Source organism: Hypomesus nipponensis, chromosome 27 (assembly GCF_054491055.1).
Source record: "Hypomesus nipponensis isolate SF chromosome 27, ASM5449105v1, whole genome shotgun sequence".
Taxonomy (NCBI): Eukaryota; Metazoa; Chordata; class Actinopteri; order Osmeriformes; family Osmeridae; genus Hypomesus; species Hypomesus nipponensis.
Window position 1 is genome coordinate 13195887 of NC_140387.1, and position 21381 is coordinate 13217267.

General features: G+C 39.0%; 2 protein-coding genes across 2 annotated transcripts in view; both read right to left on the reverse strand.

Annotated features, from left to right (window-relative positions):
- Nucleotides 1–14070, reverse strand: part of auh (AU RNA binding protein/enoyl-CoA hydratase) — a 28717-nt gene extending 14647 nt beyond the window's left edge. Inside the window, exons 1-6 of the mRNA XM_084693656.1 lie at nt 13810–14070; nt 9394–9461; nt 9209–9296; nt 8820–8906; nt 5998–6090; nt 4876–4932 (exon numbers count right to left, since the gene is read on the reverse strand). Of these exons, the coding sequence (XP_084549782.1) occupies nt 4876–4932; nt 5998–6090; nt 8820–8906; nt 9209–9296; nt 9394–9461; nt 13810–14038 (622 nt within the window). The 5' untranslated portion in view covers nt 14039–14070. The remainder of the gene's footprint in view (nt 1–4875; nt 4933–5997; nt 6091–8819; nt 8907–9208; nt 9297–9393; nt 9462–13809) is intronic.
- A 694-nt stretch (nt 14071–14764) lies between these two features.
- Nucleotides 14765–18567, reverse strand: nfil3 (nuclear factor, interleukin 3 regulated). The gene is made up of 2 exons (XM_084694223.1): nt 18391–18567; nt 14765–16555 (listed from the first exon to the last, which is right to left on the reverse strand). Exon 2 carries the CDS (start codon nt 16397–16399, stop codon nt 15020–15022), a length of 1380 nt encoding a protein of 459 aa, XP_084550349.1. The 5' UTR covers nt 16400–16555; nt 18391–18567; the 3' UTR covers nt 14765–15019.
- Nucleotides 18568–21381: the final 2814 nt, after the last annotated feature.

A 21381-nucleotide genomic window follows, 5' to 3' on the forward strand; every position in this document is an offset into this window, starting at 1 on the left:
TATCACATGCAAGCAAAGCACACAGCTAGCAGCAGCGTTAGCAGCGTTAGCGGTAGCAGCAGCAGCGTTCACTCCGGTAATATATGGCAGACAGAACTTGCAAAAGAAGCAAACAGTTGACTGGGTTCAAGAAGATAGAAACTGTGTTGTTCAATAGTAAGGTCAATCTGTGGTTGCTTAAGTATATGAAGTATGTTTGATTGAGATTTGAATATTATGGAGCAGGATATCGTAATAGGCTATATATTCCAGAATAGCCTAAAGCTAATTTTGTGGATGTTTATTATACAGCAGTATAGTTTGTGAGTGAATACAACTCCCTTACAATTTAAGTTGTGTTCCATCTGAACTTCTATATGGACATTATTATCCAGTTAGGTCTATCTGAAGTTAAGTACACCCTTTTAATGTTATTTCCACAAAAAAAAACATTTATTGGGGTAAAATTTTTACAGATTAAATAGATTTAATAATTTTGCGATTAATCACAATTAATCATATGAAATAATGTGATTAATCGCAATTAAATATTTTAATCGCTTGACAGCCCTAGTAAAAACCTTTATCTAAATAATAAGAACCAATATCAGCGATAAGAACTTTGTTGATGCACAAGCTTCCTTGCAGCACCTCTGTGATTTGCTAATAAGGGACTGGTCTGCACAGATGGGTGACAGGTGTAGGTGTTTCAATCATAGAAATGAAGATTAGTAAAGGTAACAACCTTTTGCCATACTGTTCTGCCCATAATGTGTTCTTAATTAACTTCAACCTTGAAGTGTTTGTATGCTCACCTGACTTGAGCACCTTGTCATTTAATGACAAGTTGCCAACGACCTCTAAGTAGCAACCCAGACTAGTGAAACTGAAATGTCATAGTACTGGTTAGTTAGCTAGTATCCGTAATGTTAGTTAGTTAGCAAGTACAGCTGTAGCTGACACCTGACAGATACAATGTTGACATGCACATTGTTGCTAATTGTACATACATATTATCTATATAATAATTATAGGTTAAATAATATATGACATAGATGATAAGTAATGATATTTACAACAAACACTATTTGTCAACTGCCTATCGCAATGCAATCTTGTCTTGTACTCGATTAGTCAGAGCTGGCTGGCTGAATGAATGAATGAAAGGACGCAAATTTCTCGTGCTGCATATTCAATAGCTATCAAAATACTACAAAGACAGGCATTCTAGACCATCTTTATGCTCTGAGCTCAATTGCTGCCCTGGCTGCTGGCTTGTTTGCTTCAGCCTGTGGCGTGTAGGTGACCCAACTAACGTTTGGTCATTGTTTTCTTTCTCTCTTTTTTAAATTTGTGTTCTGGGTCTGTTGTTGGTCACAGTGAAAACCGGGGACAGCCCACAAAAAAAACGGGGATTGTCCCCGGAAACCGTAGACGTCTGGTCACCTTACCTTAAAAGCATGATTACAATTGCTTCAAAGTTGACATATTCTCCAAACTAACCTACATATAATTTGACAGTATGTTTAACAACAAGACTAGCCAGCTATTCAACCATTTCATTGTCCCCAAATCAATATAAAGATGTTCACAAACAAAATGATTGGCCATGTCATACATATGCAATATATCCTCCAACCAGCGGTGGCGTTAACACCTAGCCGCAATGCTAATTTTTGCTATGTTAAACACTTTGACTTAAGCTAAAACCGAAGTTCAAGTAGCCTAAGGCTCTGTTCGAAAACTTAGACAGCTGTCTTAATCCTTGATGTCTTACTAGACAGGTGTCTAACGAGACAGCTCTCTTCGGGGTAAGGTATCTTAAAAACCGTTGTTTTCAAACAGCCTATTAAGACAGGATGTACGTCATCGCGCTGCGTGTGCTCGCACTAGCGTGCTTTGTCAGACGGTCGTCAATTGCATTGAGTTTATTGTCACACTAAGTCAAGTTAAGCTGTATTTAAACTTGTGTTAGATATAGGCTCAATAGCTCATAACATTTGTGTTTGTATTTCACTCATTTGATGGGATTATGATAAAATGCAGCAACTAGCTAGTGTCTGCACTGCACTGCGATGCTAGCTACTGTACGTTATCGAAAAGTCGGAGCAAATTTACAAATTAGGAGTGTCATCAATAAAATAAGTACATTTTCAGCAACTACACTGCCCATTTCTCGATACATTTTTATTCAGATGCTGATTTACAAGTATCGTTTAGCTGAAATATGAATTGTAAAAACTTAGAGCAATGGCGGTCAAAGGATTCTGTTTAACTTGTTGCTCACGGTAACCCCGCGCACAGAGTTATGGCTAATACGTGCCGCCATTAAGGCAGCAAGGCAGCTCATATGCTCTCTTAAAAAATGACCGTTATGTGACGTATTTCAAGGTATCTTATTAGACAGAAAGAGAAGATTTAAGACATTTAGAACAGACCTCGCTGTCTTAAAAGGAAGGAAGGAAGGACGCATTTTAAGACATTTCGAACAGAGCCTAAGTCATACATATAAATGCAATACATCCTCCAACCAGTGTTGCCAACTCCTCAGTACGGAAAGTAGCTATTGGCTGTCCTAAAAGTCACAAAATGACGTCATCACCTAATTTGCATAACCGTATGCAAGTGACTGATTTATTTCAGTGTGACTGTGAAGAAACGTTTACATTTACATATATTTTTGGACAGTATTTATTTTGCAGTTGGACCCTCTTGCATGTGTAGCCTCAATACCGACAGCTCTTTGACCTCAGTGTGCTCATTCATTGAAAATGGTTCAGCGCCTGCCAAACGGGTTAGGGAAGGAGCAAACCGTTTTACAGCAGAGAACTTTGATATGCAAAGGAGAATAGAATTCACGTTAAATACCAGTATAACCGTTTCATACAATGAAAATCTGGTAAGCAATATCATTACAAGATTATGGGTCTTATACACACAAGCTTGTGACGGGTTTATAAGGACAGATACTTCCATTGTACTCTTATGCTTGAGGACTGCTAATTCCAGCTGTTAAATCCAAAGATAAACAGGAAACTCAACATAAAACTCTTGTCCTGTGTACTTGATATTTACCGAGGCAGATGGGGGAGACAAGAGACAAAGCAAGGGTGATCAATGACACATACAGTTGTAGAACAAGCAGTAACCCTCTTCAGATGGATAGCATTTAGTAACTGGTCAGGGGGGCATATGTTCCAGCGCACAAGGCAGCATGTTTGCCAAACAAAAATATGTCTTGTGACGACATCCACCCCTCCATTTCCAGGAAGCGTGGCAGTGGTGAATAAATCTCTCAATTCTTGGACAGGAGCCAGCGCTCTGGTGACCTATTTTCATGCGGGGGATAGACAGGCAACAGGCAAATAGAGAAGAGATTGTGACACTGTATCTGTCTTCCCAGTTTTCTCTGCAGATAAGTTTTAGAGTGCAAGAATGAGAAGACACCTTATCTCATTGATACTTATGATCCTCTAACAATGGTCCCAGACTGCAGAAGTAATATTTCTGTAGGGCTACATAATATTTCATTTTAAACATAATTTGTTGACTGCCATGATAAGAGGACTAACGTTCTGCTAACAAGTTCCCCAATACCTAAAGACCTCTTTTCATGCTCTATCTATAAATATAATATAGAATGTCACTACAGCCACATGAATTTGATGAAAGAATTAGAGGTTGAGACTGAGCAAGGAGGCAAAGCTAGCTAAATGTCAAGAGCTAAATCCCTTTGGGTACGCGGGAGGGGAATACAAAGGGCAACTGAATGCTTGGACGGAGTCCAAACACAGAAACCTGAAGACACACAAATCCCTGACATTGGACAAGATGAATCAATGAGCACAAACGACAGGTGCCACTGTAACAAATGTTGTTCTCAGTGACAGCGTCCAGCAGAGAGGAAAGGAAAAACAAGAGAAGCAAATCACAAATAACAGTCATGGTATCTCTGTATTCATGTCATGTAACACAATCACCATAATTTGATATATGGACAAACAAGTACAAATTTATCTAAACCCTATTAGATCCAAAATGCTGGTCAAATACAACATTTCATATTGCATCAGACTTGTGAAAACATCTAAATGCCTAGGTTTACACAACAAAATAACTTGAATTCCCAGGCCAACCATTTTGTTCTGATCAAGGCATTTACCCTTGTACCATTGGTGTTCTCTCAGCTATATTTACTATACACAAAAACGCAAAGGTGGGTCTGGTGTGACACACCTCCATTTTCTTAGAATTGGTTAATCAGGGATCTTGTTTCATAAAAAACATTTTTGGGAGGGGGGGGGTCAAGGATCTGCGACATCGACCTTGGACATTTGCAGATTGACCCACTTTCCTGCTCTTACCCTTCTATTATTGCTAGCATGCTCATTGTCTCAACTCCCAGTGATAACTGAGGGAATCAGATTAAAGTCCAGGACACCTGATATGATGGGTAACTAAGTTTGACACATTAGAAAAACAACACTGAAACATGAGTTAATGAAGCTTTACCAAAGTAAAGCTGAATCCGTTTGTACCCCCAATTTTTGATTCAGTCAACCTCACATTGTCAATAGCTGGTTAACCATAAATCAAAAATAAAGAACGGTATTTTGATTCAGGGAAGAAATGTTGTGTGACTTTCATGCCAGCGTAAACTGAAAAAAAAAAAAAAGTTCATAACATGGAGTGACTTTCTCACTGTAATTTGAGCTATTTGTTGTAACAGCAAGGTTGGATTAAAATGTTTTCTTAAAATGCTTCTCATCAAAACCAAACAAGGTTTGCATTTACTTGAGGGTAACCTTACAATATAAAATATTTATGGTAGGTGGGGTGATTTGTGGAACTTGACTTAACAAACATGAGCAGAAAAGAACTCAAATCAAACCTTACCTGCTCCTGGAATTATTGCAAGTTTGGTCTCTACCAGGCCCATTTTTGCACAGTTTGCTAAATAAGAGAGAAAGAGAGAAGCATTGTCATCTTAAGTACCCTGAGTGATTCACTTGGACATACCCTCAGGTATTCTGGTTATAATGACACAGTAGCATTTCAATAGACAAAATTAAAACAACATAACATCTTTAAACTCGGCTTAATAAACCTGTTGCAATTCTACCACTTTCCATTCTAAAGTAATTATGCTGATAAATAATACGTTTTGCAGTATAAAGTGCCTCACTTTCCACAAAAATCGGTTGGTCCTTCTAATAATATAGTTTTTTTTGCAAACAAAACATCGAAACAATATGTTTATACTCATTTGGCTATAGGAAGTTGATTTATCCCAGGACTCATCTCATGTTTTGGTAAATTTCCCAATAATTACTAACGAACATGGGATGCCATAGCACTGATGCTATGATTCCAAAACAATTCTCCACCACATCACTTCTCAAAGCAGCTGCATCAATGACATACACTTAAAATAACTTGTGGCTCTGCCGTTAACTGTCACTAACCATGTTATCAGAGACACACGTGTAAAAGTCAACACATTTACATATTCTTATAAGAGATTAATACTATCTTAGAAAAAATAAATCTGTGACAGTTAGTTTGAGTTGAGTGTTGAATGTTTTCTGAAGTCAATGTATTCTTCTTAAGGTTTAGACAACTGAAGCTTTTGTAAGATTTTGTCAAAAGGTTGTAATAAAAAAGCCAAGTGAGTGCATGTGATCTATTGAATTTTATGATTTGAACTTCATAGGCTGACCTTTTGTGGTCTATGTTTTGATGATATTAAGGTTTTATTTCACATAACAGACCAACATTTTTAATTTTATGTTCATAACATAACCTTATGGCCATATTCAAATATACAGCTGATATTGCCATTCATAGAGAAAGGCATGTGTGGACATTACAAACGTCCTCCTCTGTCATTGCAAATAACAAGACAATGTGTGTGTGAGTGTGTATAGCTTCTCTATTAAAAGATTGCTGATGAAATCACGACCATGTGCTCATACTACACAAGCATCTGCATGCATGTTTCAGAGAGCCCAGTCTTACATGCAATTCTGATGTCACAGGCAAGGGCCATCTCAAGTCCCCCTCCCAATGCAGCTCCATCGATGGCAGCAATTGTAGGCATTGGCAAATTACCTTCATAGTACAAAGAGGGGAGATACTTATTAGTGGTAAGAAAAAAAGGAATCTAAACAATATTTAACTCTTATAATTTGTCTTCTTGCAATATCTAGTCGACAAGACATCAATGCAGATAAGTATTGGTGTAATATCTGTGATATGCAAGTACTTCGTATGATCACAAATATTTCCCACATGCCCACTATAAAATGTGCAGGAATACGTGGTAGGGGATGACAAGGGATAGAGAGGGTCTCCAGTACGCCCAGTACATCACACTAGACTACACAGGGTGTAGTACAGGGTATCAATCAAGAAAGAAAAAAAGAAAAGCTAATTAATTACATTTAATGTAACTAGTGCACAGTGTCCATGATGCAGTTGGTGATTAAGATGTCAGTGAAACACACAAGTACAGATTTCTGGAACTGTAGATAGTGCATAGTGCCAGTGATAAAATTGGTGGCATACACACACAGATTCTTGAAATTATAGATAAAGCACAGTAACCGCGATGATATTGGTGACACACTCAGATTTCTGGAATTATAGATAGATAGGGCAGTGCCTGTAATGCAGCTGGTGATGACAGTTCTTCTAAGTGTTTTAGGTACCTATATTTCTCAGATCACGGTTGAAATGTTCTGTCATCTCTGAAGTACTTGTTCAACCTCCACATCTATTCTAGTCAAATTATCAATGCTGTGGTAGCCTACATTCATGCAAATGATTATGTAGCCTTTATTTGTCTGCTGTTTCCTACGTTATAAATTACTTATGTTAGTCAAAATGTACTATATTGGTTCTGTTAAATTGTCTTACCACTACAAACATCTAAACATTCAGTTCATAACAGAAGTCATTACATGCACAATGGTTGAGCCAGTTGTCATAATTGCCTAAGTCACCATACAGCAATACATTTGCAATGTGCAGACAGTTTTGACATCATTAAACACGTACATTTATGTTTCAAATTTCACTTATCTATACTGAAATGATATCCACTTTATATTGTCGTTCTGTTAGCTAGCCAGCCCCTTTGAAAGCAGCTGATTATCGGTTGTCAAAGCGAATTTGCATTTAAATATCAAAACATAATTTCTCTATTTTCCTTACTATGCTTTGTTTAATATAATTGTGAATTATTTTGTTAATCGCATTAGTTTAATTGCGGTAGGTTACTTAGGCAGTTTTTACATCAGTAAACACATTCATTTATGTAACGAAATTCACTGATCTATACTGAAAGTATATACACTTTATATTGTAATTTTGATTAGCCGGCCCTTTTGAAAACTGCTGAATATCAGTTGTAAAAGCGAATTTGCTTCGAGATGACTTATCAGAATTCCCTATTTTCTTACTACGCTTAGTTTCATTTCATTCCGAATGCCTTACGTGTTAATCGCATTTGTTCTATCGCAGCACTGCTCTTGAGCTGAACATGGGAAACTAAACCCATTCAAATTTGTACACACACACACACACAGAGATTCCTGGTATTATTAGAGTGATACAGAGCTTAACTTGGTTAGACTTTGCAGATTACTAACTATAAACCATATGTCAACTAGGGCTGGGCGATATATATTTAATATTTGCAATAATATCGCAATAATTTTGACGATGATGTAAAATGTGAAAATATTGTGAATGTAAAATATTTCAAATTCAAGAATACTTTCCCAAAGAACGCGCCGAACGTCCAATATTACGTCTCCTTTCGTCTTGTCATGTATTCCCGCGCAAGAGAGGTAAGGTGGGGGAGGGTCTTTTTTTTGCACTACACATTTTGTACTTTGTAAAAATAGCTGTTCTATCTAAATAGTTTTAGTTGTTTTTTAATGGTTTCTAATGTTGTTTGCTTATTTAAAAGCAATGCAAACATACCGAGATATCGAATATCGTAAACATTTTGACAATATCGAGATATCACTTTTTTTCGCCCAGTCCTAATGCCAACTCTGTATATTGAGTTACACCTGTTTGGCTCCAAAGTGCAAATCTACGGATTTTAAAAGTAACAGTAATATGTATACACTCAATACAAAGGCTCTGGAATGGACCAACATGAACAACATGTTCTCCATTGTCAGTGTGAGGCCCTTTTGTTGGTTTGGCCACGTAAAGAGAATGGACTCTTAAGGCCGCATTCTTAAGGACCTGCTATACGGCAGGTACACTAGTATAAAGTCGCAGAACTAGCAGAAGGCGCACAACTGACTGGAAGACCACATCTGCGCTTCAAAGATGTATGTGAAAAAGATATACATTAACATCAATGACTGGGAGAGCTGTGCTGAAGACCACTCCTCCTGGCGCCTTGCTGTATCTCAATCTTGACTGACATCTATATGTCAGTCAAGGTGTTCAGAAAGCCGAGCGAGTGAGAAACACAAACCGCTGGTAACAGAGCCAGGAGGAAGTCGAAACAATAGCCACAACAACTCACAAGTCACTCCAGAGTCTGTCTCTTCAGCCACTCATGACAGAGCAGATAAGGCTCCCACGGAACCTACACCATCGTCTCTCAAAGACGGTCGGATGCCATATATTGCATGCAATTTCTCACTTGCATGCATTTTTTAACATTGGCTTTGAACAAGGTTTTTCTTATCAATGGGACTGATGAAATTCAGTAAAAAGAAAGGATTCTGATGGGTGATTTATAAACATAAAACTATTACCCATAATGCTGTGCTAAGAGAATAAAATCATACAAATTAAATCACTCCCCTCACCAAGTTCTGTGATTAGCGCCCTTGCTTTTGAGACAAAAGGTCCCACTTCACTTTGGTGCATTTTGGCCCTCTCTTTCAAGTCTGCACCTGCATAAAGCAAAAACGACAAATCATAAAATGCAAATGTCTAAAAATAAGCATCAGAAGAAATTATGATTGTTTCATACCATTTCAATAACAAAAACACAGTACCATTTCAATAGACCTCTCAGCTTTAAATACATAATAAATAAGCAATTTGGCACAGGACTTTAGACAACAATACACAAAGAAGATACATTTTAAGAACATAATTTCATAAATATTAATCTGTTTGGACGTTTTTTATATATATATATAAAAAAGATAATAATGCCTTGACAAGTACCAACGACGCCTTTCAACTTTACCTGCACAGAATATCCCAGGCACCAAACTGCACAAAATGACAGTTCGTACTTTGTTATTCTTTTTCACCTTCTCTACAGCCTCTGACATCTGAAACAGGACAAACAAGTGGATATGAATAGATACAAGTGGAAATTCAATGACTGTTAAAATACATTTTAAGGTATTTTGTAAGCTGCATACATACCAAATTCACCAGATTTTTGCTAATGGCATTTTTGGCTTTTGCTCTGTTGATTCCAAAAACAACAATTCCTAAAACACAACCACACACATAAAATGATTTCATGATCTTGGAGGAACCAACCAAAACAAATGTAATACTGATTTTTGAGGGAATAAACATAACTTGAGGGCACAATTTGTGGGGAAATTGTGAGGTGTGCTTGCGTCGGTTGCCAATTGTTACTGAAAATGTTCAACTGATGCCTACTAAAAACTAGTTTTTATAAAGATGGCATAGATCCAAAATCATAAATGTGTTGCTGCTCATTAACACTTCAAAATACTAAGATTGAAGTGTTGAATGAAACAGGGTTCTCTTGTAATTTCCCTTAAATGCAAGAGGGAATGGTGATAGGCTCTGTTGCAGCCTCACAGTTGAAAAAGTTGCATCAAAATGAAGAAATTGGCCAATCCTGTGTAAAAATTGTCCTAACCTATATCTATCAACGTTGTCACTGGCAATATATGAGCTGGAATCCCGATTCAAAAAGTACCCTCTGCAAACTAAAGAAAATGCCCCCAAAAACTTAAATAAGCTTGAAAAGTATTTCTGGAAAACTGGCAAATATAACAAGTTTGCTAGAAGTGATCATTATGTGTCAGTATTGTAACAACGTCCCTGTCTGAAGACTAAGGGGTCATGTGATGTGACTGGCTATCCGCGCTTTAAGTAGGGAAAACCCCCTCGCATATTTCCACTCGTTCTGATTGAATGGTATTTGATTGCTCTACAGGATTTATAATCATTATGGTTGATATCACAGCCTGGAAGCATAGCTAGCTACATTTTATTATGCTGGCCTTTGCCTGTGGCGTTTCTGCAGCTGTCTTGCCGTTTTATCTATCTCCCAGAAGTTAACGAGCTGCTAAACTAGTATTCTGGGCTACTATATGTTATCACGCATGGGTTTGTGAAGTAGTGACTAGTTAGTGATGTTGGTGACTGTGGAACGGAACATTAGCGCAGACACAAGCAATGCAACTGGGACCAAAACGAACATTTCTACACCAACATTGTCTATGTAGTGCAAAAATTCACAGGGGGGTGGGAAAATAAATAAAAATAAAAATATTAATAATAAAAAATATATGAGAGAGAATATAGGTTTTGCCTTGCCAAAGGTTAACACTCCCAATTAATGTGAAATGTATCATGCATATGTTATACATTTCATATGCTGACATAAATTATTAGCAAATACAGTAGGCCTATAGGTTTGTAGGAGGGAAGTATAAACCATTCTCTTCCATTAGACAGGGCTGTTTTTACAGTGCCACAAGCAATCAAATGAGTCTACCTTCAAGTGTGTGTATTCCAACCAGATAAAAGTTGACTGTTTTAAAGGGGTCCTTGACTGTATATTGGGGGTTGATATTTCACACTGTTCCTTAAGGTCTCCGAATAGGGTATGTACATTGGTTCGGCTGAAAATGGCCCAGGTGCTGTTCTATTCCCCCTGGTGCTTCCTGTGAAATTGTCCCGTGAAAAAACGCTAGGTTTTCTCCTTTCATGGTATGCTCATGAATATATAGATGAGCTGCACGCTGATTGGTTGGTTATTAACGAGTGAAGCTGCAGAGCAACCCGCAACACGGCCAACAGCACTCACTGAAACATCTAAGGTGGAGACTTGAAAAAAAACGTGCAAATAAATATATTGTGTCTACACAACACTGTTTTCAACAGACTAGATATAATTTGAAATGATAACATTAGTTGTTTACACTTGTGTTGTCGAAGCAAACGGGATTGTCTTAGGTGGGTAACGTTACAGTTTATCAACCAAACTATATCGTGATTTAACTCAGCTTCAGTTAGCTAGATATCTTGCTGAAAAATTAAATGAAAAATAACCTGACAAAGATCTAGACAAACATGCATCGTGAATTATAGATTTACATGACAACACAGGTTATTTATTCGAATGAAACACAGTCAGGAACATGAAATAACGCATTAGCCCCAGCCCCAAAAAACTAGGCTAAATCGTCACACATTCTACGCATGCTCTTGGGTTAGCAAGCTAAACTAGTTTAGATGCCTACAGTCTAGGTGTTTTCGCTACCTAGCTGTTCTTGCATTCCTTGCAAATCAGCGTTAATAAAAAGCAGATGAGCTTGAGTCTAGATACCATTGAATCAACGGGCATGGCTTATATTTGTCTATACCGTAGCGTAGAAGATGCCTGTGCAGTTCGACCCTCAATTAAACAGTTGCTCAAACTATTTTACAAAGGACGGTTTTGAAAACCTGGGACAATGTTAAGCAGGATTTGCTATGAAGCTGTTGCTGAAAAGAGGTGCGTTCTGACTTTATGCTCATCACAACCGCAGGCTGTAGTATGATTTTGTCGGTAACAGTTATTAGCAAAGATAACTTATCCTGTATCTAGCACCTGCCTTTCTCCAATTCTTTCAAATAGATAATCTAGACAGGCGTTAGCAATAGGCTAGACTACTATTCGTTTTCTGGCAATTTTTTCAGAAGCTTCCCTTCTAATGCCGACTACAGCTAGTCTAGCTACAGTCATTTGCTAAGTAAGGTATGTTATGATGTGTTTTGAAACTTATTTAGCATTCTATCTATGCTAGATACAGGAGACGTTAGCATTGCTAATAGGCTAACTGTTAGCAACAAAATCATACTTACAGCTTGGGTTTGTGATGAGCATGATGAGCATACGGTTGGAGCAGCACCTCTTTTTAGCAACAGCGGCTCAGCAAATCCTTCTTAAATTGTCCAAGGTTTTCATTCAAAACTGTCTTTGGTGAAATGGTTTGAGCAAATGAATAAATGAGTGTCGAACTTTACAGGGATCTTCTCATAGAAAAACATCAGCCATGCCCGTCGAATGTCTGGTTCCTTGGGAAGATTATGGAAAGGGTCAGCATTCCCAGTACAACCTGAAAGACTGCATTTACGATGGTCCATTTTCAATATACTTTAAAAACTTTCAAACTTTCTCCTTTGTTCTTCGCGTGGAAGTACACAGAGCAGCGCACAGCTAAACTAGTGTCTGAGATCCTGGGCCAGAACACCAGAGGGCTGGTCTGTAGGTAAATGTTGGGGCGCGACAAAGGTGATGCTATATTTGTGACGTCACAAATACAGCTTTTTCAAAACCGATAGTTATACAGCTGCAGTTTCAAGTTGTGAGATTTAGATAGGAAAGAGGTGTTAATGGACTTTGAGGTTCACTGTATGTCCATTTTACCCACCAAACTGTCGTTATTCAACTATGACAAGGTAAAATCGGTTTTGCAATCAATGACCCCTTTAATAAATATTGTGTTGCATTAATTACACATCTTTATAATATCCTGTGAACAATGAATTATCTATTACATTAAAAATGTACGTGTAAGTATGTGTTATAGAATGTGTATGTATTTATAATGAAAAATTCTTAGGACATTTTCCTGAAAATTCCCAGGAACTTTCCTTTTGCAACCCTAACATGTAAGGTGTCCATTTTATTTTACCAGTAGACAACTTCTAAAACTACTCATCCAATACAAACACATTTGTACAAAAAATATTGGCTTTTTGTTGTTGTTGCATGTTATAGCACTACAGCATGTAATAGGGTTATGATAGAATATGCAACCATTCATAATAAATCAAATATTAATGTTTTACACCAATCAATATTTTTAGTGTCATTTGAAATTATGCTGATGACCCACAACTATGTAGTATGTAGTAAACATAGGCTATTGGGTACATTTGCTAACATAATGGCACTGTTGCCTTCCTCTCAGTATAATAGGACTACACTTGATTCAACTTGTCAATGGTAGGAGTGATGGAATCACCAAGGTCATAACTTAATACTTCCTTAGGTGACAACTAGCCTACTATAACATAACGTTACATGTTTTGAATATCTCACACGTCGCATCTGACTTTCAACTGATCTAAAAAAAAACATGACATCATGACCTAAGGATCCAATTGAATCCAGTTTGTTTGTCTTAATCTTTTTTTGATTATCTGCCGTATTGTTTCAATACAACAGTGATTTTGTTAAAACAGACTAAACTGCGGAACATCACAGATGTGAAAAAAAAGATAATTGGTTTGTTGTGTTTATATAGCTGCTTTGGGGTCTTTTTCCAATAATTAAAAGAGGAATATTATTTATGGAATGTTTTCATTCATATTTGACCCGAAGACAAGAGTTAATGTGTGTTAAACGAATATTCACCTGGGAAATTGACCAGGGGAACATAATATTGGGAACTTAGGTCGCTGGGAACATAGACACGCTCACAAGCTACACAACCGACTTTCCCATTACAATTGTTAAATGGCATCACATATTAAACAAGTCAACAACAAACGTGACTTCGGGTCCTTTTTTTACAATTCCACTACCTGAATCTTCTCCGTCCAAATACCTAACGCTCAGATCTTCCCCTGACTTAGCGTCGGAGCTAGAATGACGGCTAGCGCCATTCCTTGCCGGACGGCAATACACCAGTTTGTTTGAGGCAGCATGATGCAAAGACTTTGAATGCTCATGTAATTTGTAAACTCCCTCAAGCTTTCCCATTTTTGTTAGAAAAGATTGCAGATAAACTCTGCATCCTGCCAAGACCGCCATACTGCACAACTGTAGTGTTGTTTTGACTTTCAACTTTGAACCGATGTGACGTAGATTTTGGTCATGTGACCTACTCTTAGGAGCGTATCGGCCCTCTCTTAACCGCAGAATTCATACTGTACAAGATACATTCCTCTACTCAGGTGAAAGATGACAGGAGCTCAGGCACCACTGTTACGATTCCACATTTGCTTTTAACATTGTTATGTGAAGAAGGTGAGTTGCCTACCTAGCAAAACTCTGCCTAGTGTTTGATGCATCGTGTTAACAGGTTACTTGACAGAAAGCAGGACTATTAATAACATTGCCTTTATAATAAAATGTATTTATATTTGACCCAGGCAACAGTTTTTTGTCTATTGTGTTTGAGAAGCACTTTGTCATATTTACCTAAATAAACTTTACATCTTGATAGCATTTAATACACATAAAGGTGTAATATGAAACCAATCCAACATCTGTGGTGGGTGTCACAAGACTGTAATAAATAAAAGCAATGATTAGGCCGTACCCTGACTACTGATTGGACGGGCTACCTGTCTGTGTACCTACCTACCTGCATGCACTCTGCCCCTGCACGCGTAACTGTAGTTTTGTGGGAGTTAAAATAGCTAGCTTTGCAAAACTTGCTTAAGCCAGCTTTAACCTATAAATAACATGGAGTAGGCTATTTGTAGAACACACTAGTAATGTATTTATTGAAAGGAACACAGACACACCCAAAACATCTGTGTGTATATTTATTGTAAACAAAACTCACCATTTACAACAAAACTTGAGAAAAACAGTTAACATTGAATTTGCATGTATAGTAGCCTGACTGCTGGGCTACAGATGAGTTATCATGAGATGTGTGTCAACTACGAAAGCAATTCCACAACACACTATTCATTTGAAATGAACTGCATTTTACACCTTATCAACCACACAGTGCAAGAGTAAACAGTGAAAAAAACAGGCATTGTGCAAAACATACAGAACTCATTTTGAGTAACATCCTTTTGTTAATAACTCTCGATCAGTAGTGCCTTTGGTTGACTCAATCACAGAACCTTGCCGAGTCGTAATCAGTCTTTTCAGAGAGGCCACTTCTGCAGACAGGTCTGCAATGCCCTGTTTTAAGTATAAATCCTCTGACTCTGAAGGGCCATAAGAGGTGCTTTTAAGGGCCACAATGAGTTTACTGGGGATGGGGCTTTGACTGAGATGACTCTTGCAGCCATTAGGCTGCCTCTCTGTGCTGTCTTCGTGCCAGTGCTCTGGCCGGTGGGTCCAATCCTGGATATTGCTCACTTGGAGAGACAAAGGGCTGAGGGATGAGTGAATGTACTCGGATGCAGGACCTTGACCCATTGGGTAGCACCCTCTGGCTGACATGTCAATGGGCGAGGATGGTTTTCCAGAGGAGTCGTAGTCTGGATCAATGGCCTCCACTTTAATTTGGATGGCTCTGGCCTTGATCCGCAGTTTGTGGGGTAAGGCAGAGGAGCTTGCATCTGGCACTTTAAGTGTGGAGACAATGACGCTTTTGGAATCAGAAGCGGATGGGAGGGGGCCTTTAGGGACCTGCTGTTCATCCTCGCCATCCGATGATTTACTCACAACTCCATCATCGGAAGTCCTGGGGGAGTTACTGGATGACCGGGTGATCTGCAGGAATGGCGAAGGTTGGGAGTAGGTACCAGGGAAAGGGCTGACTATGTAGTTGCTGTACAGTTCATATGGGCTACTCCTGTCTCGGGCGTAGCCGTTATGCTCAGCAGGCTCTTGCTTGATGATCTCCGGGGTCCTGCAGATACTGCTCAGACTGCCCTGGGTGGCAGAAGACATCTCCGATACGTCCGACAACGTGCTGTGGGGCGAGTGTTTGATGACTGATATGCAGCTGCTGCCAAGGTGAGGAGGCTCTAGGTCCCTGGAGTAAGAGCCATGGCCAGCACCAGGCGAAACAAAGTCTTGATAGAGTGCCGCGGTGGAGCTGGAGATCTTCTGGACCTCTTGGGCGTATACTGCCGAGCTGACGAGGCCAAACTTTAGCTTCAATGACAGCAACTCAGCCTTCAGGGTGGCATTTTCTTCCCCAAGGGCCATTAGCTTGTTCTCCAGCACCATGTCGTTGAGGCGTCGTTTCTCCCGGGAGCGTTTGGCTGCCTCATTGTTTTTGCGCCTCCTCTCCCAGTAGATAATATCTTTCTTCTCATCAGGGATGAACTCCCGTTTCCTACGGCAAGATGTGGACTTGGCCTTGAACGGAATGCCAGAAAACTTGTGGCCAATCAAATCCTGGTCAGCCCCCTGGAGGGCCAAGACTAGGGCATCCTCTCCACTGTAGGAGTCTGGCTCTCTCTTGATCCCCTGCATGTTAGCACAATTAGGATAGCGGTGTTGAATATTTTCATAGGTCCTTAGTCATGTTGACTGGATATTTATGTTATCAGAAGCCTAAAGTTTCCAATGACATCAGCTTTTATTATGGGTAATTCCAACAGCAAAATAGTCCAGTGAAGCAATGGAAATCTGTAAAGAAAAGAATTGCAACACTACATAGGTTATGTAGACCTAGACTTATTGTGTCATCACATCATTTTGAAGGCATGCTTACAAGAGTTCAAAATACAAGTATGTTCTCCATTCAGTTCTTTATTTGAAGTCTGGTGTCATAAATTATGGGCATTATGCAAAAAACTATTTTGAGGGACTTTGATAATTGGACAATACCAAGACGGGGTATAAAATATTATCGGACCATATCCAGCTTCCAACAAACGATTGAATTGCTTTAAAGCAATCCTAAAACATATGTCAATATGTTGGGAGAGACACTGCTATTAAGAAAATCTGCCAAAAAAATTATTGCAATTTATGTAATTCACTCCGCACCAGGCACGACCCAATTCCAGCTCTCCAAATGATGTCATCGCCAGTAGTGTTAACGCAAAAAGTGTAGGCACTGAAACAATGAGCGTTTCAGGAAGAAAAAAAACTAGGCTACAGTATGTAGCCTGAAGGCTTATTCTTCCTGTTACTACGGAATTGTTTTTCTGAATAGCTGGTTCCAACTACATTGATTTTGGCAAAGTAGATAGAGAACCTGAGCGTCTGACAATGACCTTCATGGGCCCAACAGCTTTGTTAAAATCGTCTCAGATGAACGAATTTATGATAGGCCTACGATAAATTCGTATGGTAAACATTTCTATTAAATAAGGAAATGGACCACTGTATGATTTCCTTGTCTCAACGTATTGTTGGTATATCTCCGGAGGACAAGAAACAAAGGAATACGACCAACCGCAATCATTAAACGTGGTTGGAAAGACAACGAAATAAAAGCATACATTTACGAGGTTACAAATGCGAAAAAAGCACTAGACAAATGTTACATGCGCTGATTCTAGCGCGATTTGCACCCGTCTATTACTTTCAACTAATTTAAAATAAAGTGAAGTTAAATAGTAGGAGCCTATTCGAATAAAACAACTGACATAGACCTACTTCCACTTTTTGGGAGCGGTGGACTATCAACACACTGTCTAATGCGTCTTGCAAAGTAATTTATGGTTTAATATCGATGGAATGTTCGAACGGATGCAACCCATGGGTTGCTTGTTAACCGTCACGTCTCATAGCCCAAAATTCCTTCATTGTGTCAGGATTACAAAACGAGCGTGATCAGCCCCTCTGCCTTGGCTGCTAGCAAAGTCTATGGCTGCAGACCTTACACTGTACAATTTAGAGATCGATTCAGGAGATAGACTCCCCAAAAATATGTAGCCTATACTAGGCTACTCAAAACAGTTCATCTGGCCCAGTTCCGCGGCATTGGCAGACAACTTGGCTACATTCGGAGAGCCTTAAATACTGCAATATTATAAGGTGACCCCTTTTGAACCACATCGGTATAGTAACTAAAATGTATTGCCACGGACAAATCTTGACTATGTCCGGTCTGCGGAGACAACGGCAAGCCTACCCATCAGCACCACATTCTAGGTCACTGTGCCAGTTGATAGCGTAGCCTATACGTTCTCAAACGTAATTAAAAAGCCAAGCTGTAGCAGTAACTGGTCTTGAGCCGTTCACAAAGCTGGAGAACATTATAACCTACATAACAATCACCAAAGTAGCTTGAAGCAGTTGTGATTACATAACATACTTGTAGTGAAGTTAATTTAGGCCTAACTTGATCGTTTGTGTCGATTAAACTTTTGATTTAAGTGATTTTTACCACATCATTTGAAGTGAGTTCACAACATTGTTTACACTGCCGAGTGGCCTGTACGCTGCAAACATTTTGTAGTTCACAATCTTTCTACTGGTAGGCTACGAGCTGACCTCAAATTGAAATTTACCTTTTTCTACCATCAGGAACACGAAGTGTTGTTTTCCGCAGTTTCACAACAGTAGAAGAAATAACACCAAAACCAAAAACACATGCCGTTGTTAAATCCAATAAATTATATTATGGGAAACGCTCCTCGTCTCCTTCTGCTTTTCCTGCCGGAATGACTACTGCCTCATGGATCTGTGTTAGTAGGTCAGTGGCAAAGCGTATTGGCAGCGTACCTTTATTGACAGCCCATGCAGCCAATTGAAAGACAGCATTTTCTCATTTTAGCCAATCATTCTTTCTTGTCGTAGACGTACAGAGTCTGATGCAAATAAGGCCTTCATGGTCGTCCAAATTCGGGGAACACAGAGGGATTGCTTACATTGCATTGAAGTTTATCAATACGCTAAATTACGAAGTAGCCTACTTTGCAAAATTAACAGGAAGTATGCCGAGTAAATATAGGCTATGCATTTCAAACCGTTATAGTGTCAAATGTTCAATGGACAACACATCGTCCAATTTGATTTTTACCAATTAGTCCGTACGTGGCTACTTCAATCCATATTAGACAACTTGTTTAATAATAACACTAATAACAATAAAAACATGATTGTAGTTAACCAAAATATGTGGAAAAAATGGGTTGAAGCTGTAGCCATTCTTTATTCAAGGGCTATTTGGCACAATTGAGTGATGTTTGTTGCCCTCTAGTGTCCATGTGTCACAAGTGTCGTCATCGCTCTTCCGTAGCCTACACGTTTCCTATGTCTCTTGCCCATACCGTGGTTCGAACTCGCGGTAAACCTATTCCCGACTCAAGCCTGATTTAAGCCTGGGTCTGCGGGTCTGTGTTCTTAATGTAATCTCCGGGTGTGCGGACCCTACGCTGACGCGTTTGACATTGAAGCATAAACCAGGCTTCAACCAGACAGGGCCGCACAGCAAGGCTTCACAGGTTACGTGCACCAGCTAAAAAGTATCTAGGCGCGTAGGTCCGACTATCGCGTTGCATCAGACGCTCTCTGTCCCATAGAATGTAAAAAGAATGGACGACGCGTCTCCGCTTCCTCCCACTGTAAAAAAATGCAATTTTGCGCTGGTGATGCCATTTGGAGCCAGAGTTTGCGCAGTAGTGATGTGGTGGAGCCACATTAATCCCGCTAACATAGAGGGGGCGGAATTTATGACCTATACTGCATCCTGCCATCAGGGGGCGATCGAGATGTTTTGGCTTCACTTTTCAGAGTTGTTATACCCTCCATTCTTTTCTTTTTTTATTAACAGAAACAATATTACATATCTTCGAAAAAAATTATTACAAAGATATAAACACTCGCACACTAGGGGGTGCTTGATGTAGAATTAAATACAAATATTGAAAAGTGTACACGTCTTCAAAGTTTTCCCCTCTATTCTTTTTACAGAATTTTTACAAAATCTATCTTTGTTAATTGGATTACAAAAATGATCTGTAATAGATTGTCAAACATGCCTATAGTGAATGCTCAAAAGGCACAGCCCAAGATCATCAACAAATCAAACGCACACAGGACATTTTAAGATTTGATAGGCTACATTAGAGGCTAAATTCAACATAATACTTCACATTTGAAAAGCCGGTAGAAAGGTTATTTCATAAAATATCACAGACAACCCGGTAAGACGACAAGGTTAAACCTGCATAGAAGACTTTAGGCATTATGATGCGGATTTTACATAGGTCTTCATTTACTTCATCTAAGAGCATTCGTTTATTTCATTGACAAAATCAGAGACATCCAGTGGCAATAACTTCGAAGCAATGTCATCAAATGTTACTTTCATAATCTACATTAATTAGGCGCACAATTTGGCCCCTACCTCCCAATTTAACTTATTCTTATAACAATTTGAATGCATTTTTGGTATTTATTATCATATTACCTACATGCAAATCACTTGTTAAAGGCAAAGCATTGCATGGATTATCTTGAATAGCCTAATAGATGAGAACCTAGGCCTAGTTAGTTAGAGAACCTAGTTAGTTAACCCTAATTATTCATTTGTACAGTTTATCTATAACATATGTAGGCTGTATGGTTCTTAAGTAGGTTCCTACATCCCACAAAGTGACATTGTTGCCCATACCAATCTTTCAAATTCTACTCTACATCAGTCAAATTAGTTTGACTTTGCCAAAATTAATTGTTTCAGATGTTTCACCTCTGCACAAAGTGATGCTAACTGCTTCTTTAGATGTTCATCATCCCTCATCTCACTTGACTTAACAGAAAGGGACGTTGAAGACACTTTTGGCAATGCCATTGTCTCGGAATCTGCACTATTAAAAGTTGTACCACTTGTCTGTGCAAGCGCTTTGTCCATGATTTCCTGCGTGGCAGTTGTGGGTGTACGAGACATTAAAGCTGGTTCCTCAAAAGCTTTTAGAAGTTTATATCTCAGTTTGTGGGGTAAAGAAAACACTGTCCAAACACCCGTGGTTTCAGCGGTTCTTCTGTCTTTGTGTACTTCGTCTTTCATCATTAATTCCACTGTGCTAGATGCGATGTGTGTCTGTGCTTCAGATGTGGGGTCTTGATTCATGCTCTCTAAATTCACAGTCTTGCGATGGGCATGATGTTCAAGTGAGTCAGTAGAGTTCCGACAAGAGCCCAATCGATTATTTAGACATGGATATTCAGAGATGCCTGAATTGTCAGAGGTGTTGTCTACTTCACTAGATTCATGTCCAACACAGCCTGCAGTTGCAGCACTTCTGTGGTTTTGATAAAAAATTGCCTCGGCAGAGGAACCATTCTGATCGATAACCGGAGCTCCAGAGAAAACGCCCATGCTTCCAGGTAAGCCTACTTTATATTTAGGTAAGACATCTGAACCATTCCCATATTTAAACTGAAAGTGATCAACGGACGATAAACATGGCGTGTTAATAAATCCAGAACGAGTAAACTCATTGTCTGGCACATCATTTGTAATTCTAAAATGCATGCCAACAGACGACGCAGCCGGC

Coding starts and splice junctions, on each gene's coding strand:
- nfil3 (XM_084694223.1), bottom strand. CDS start 16,399: ATGCAGGGGATCAAGAGAGAGCCAGACTCCTACAGTGGAGAGGATGCC.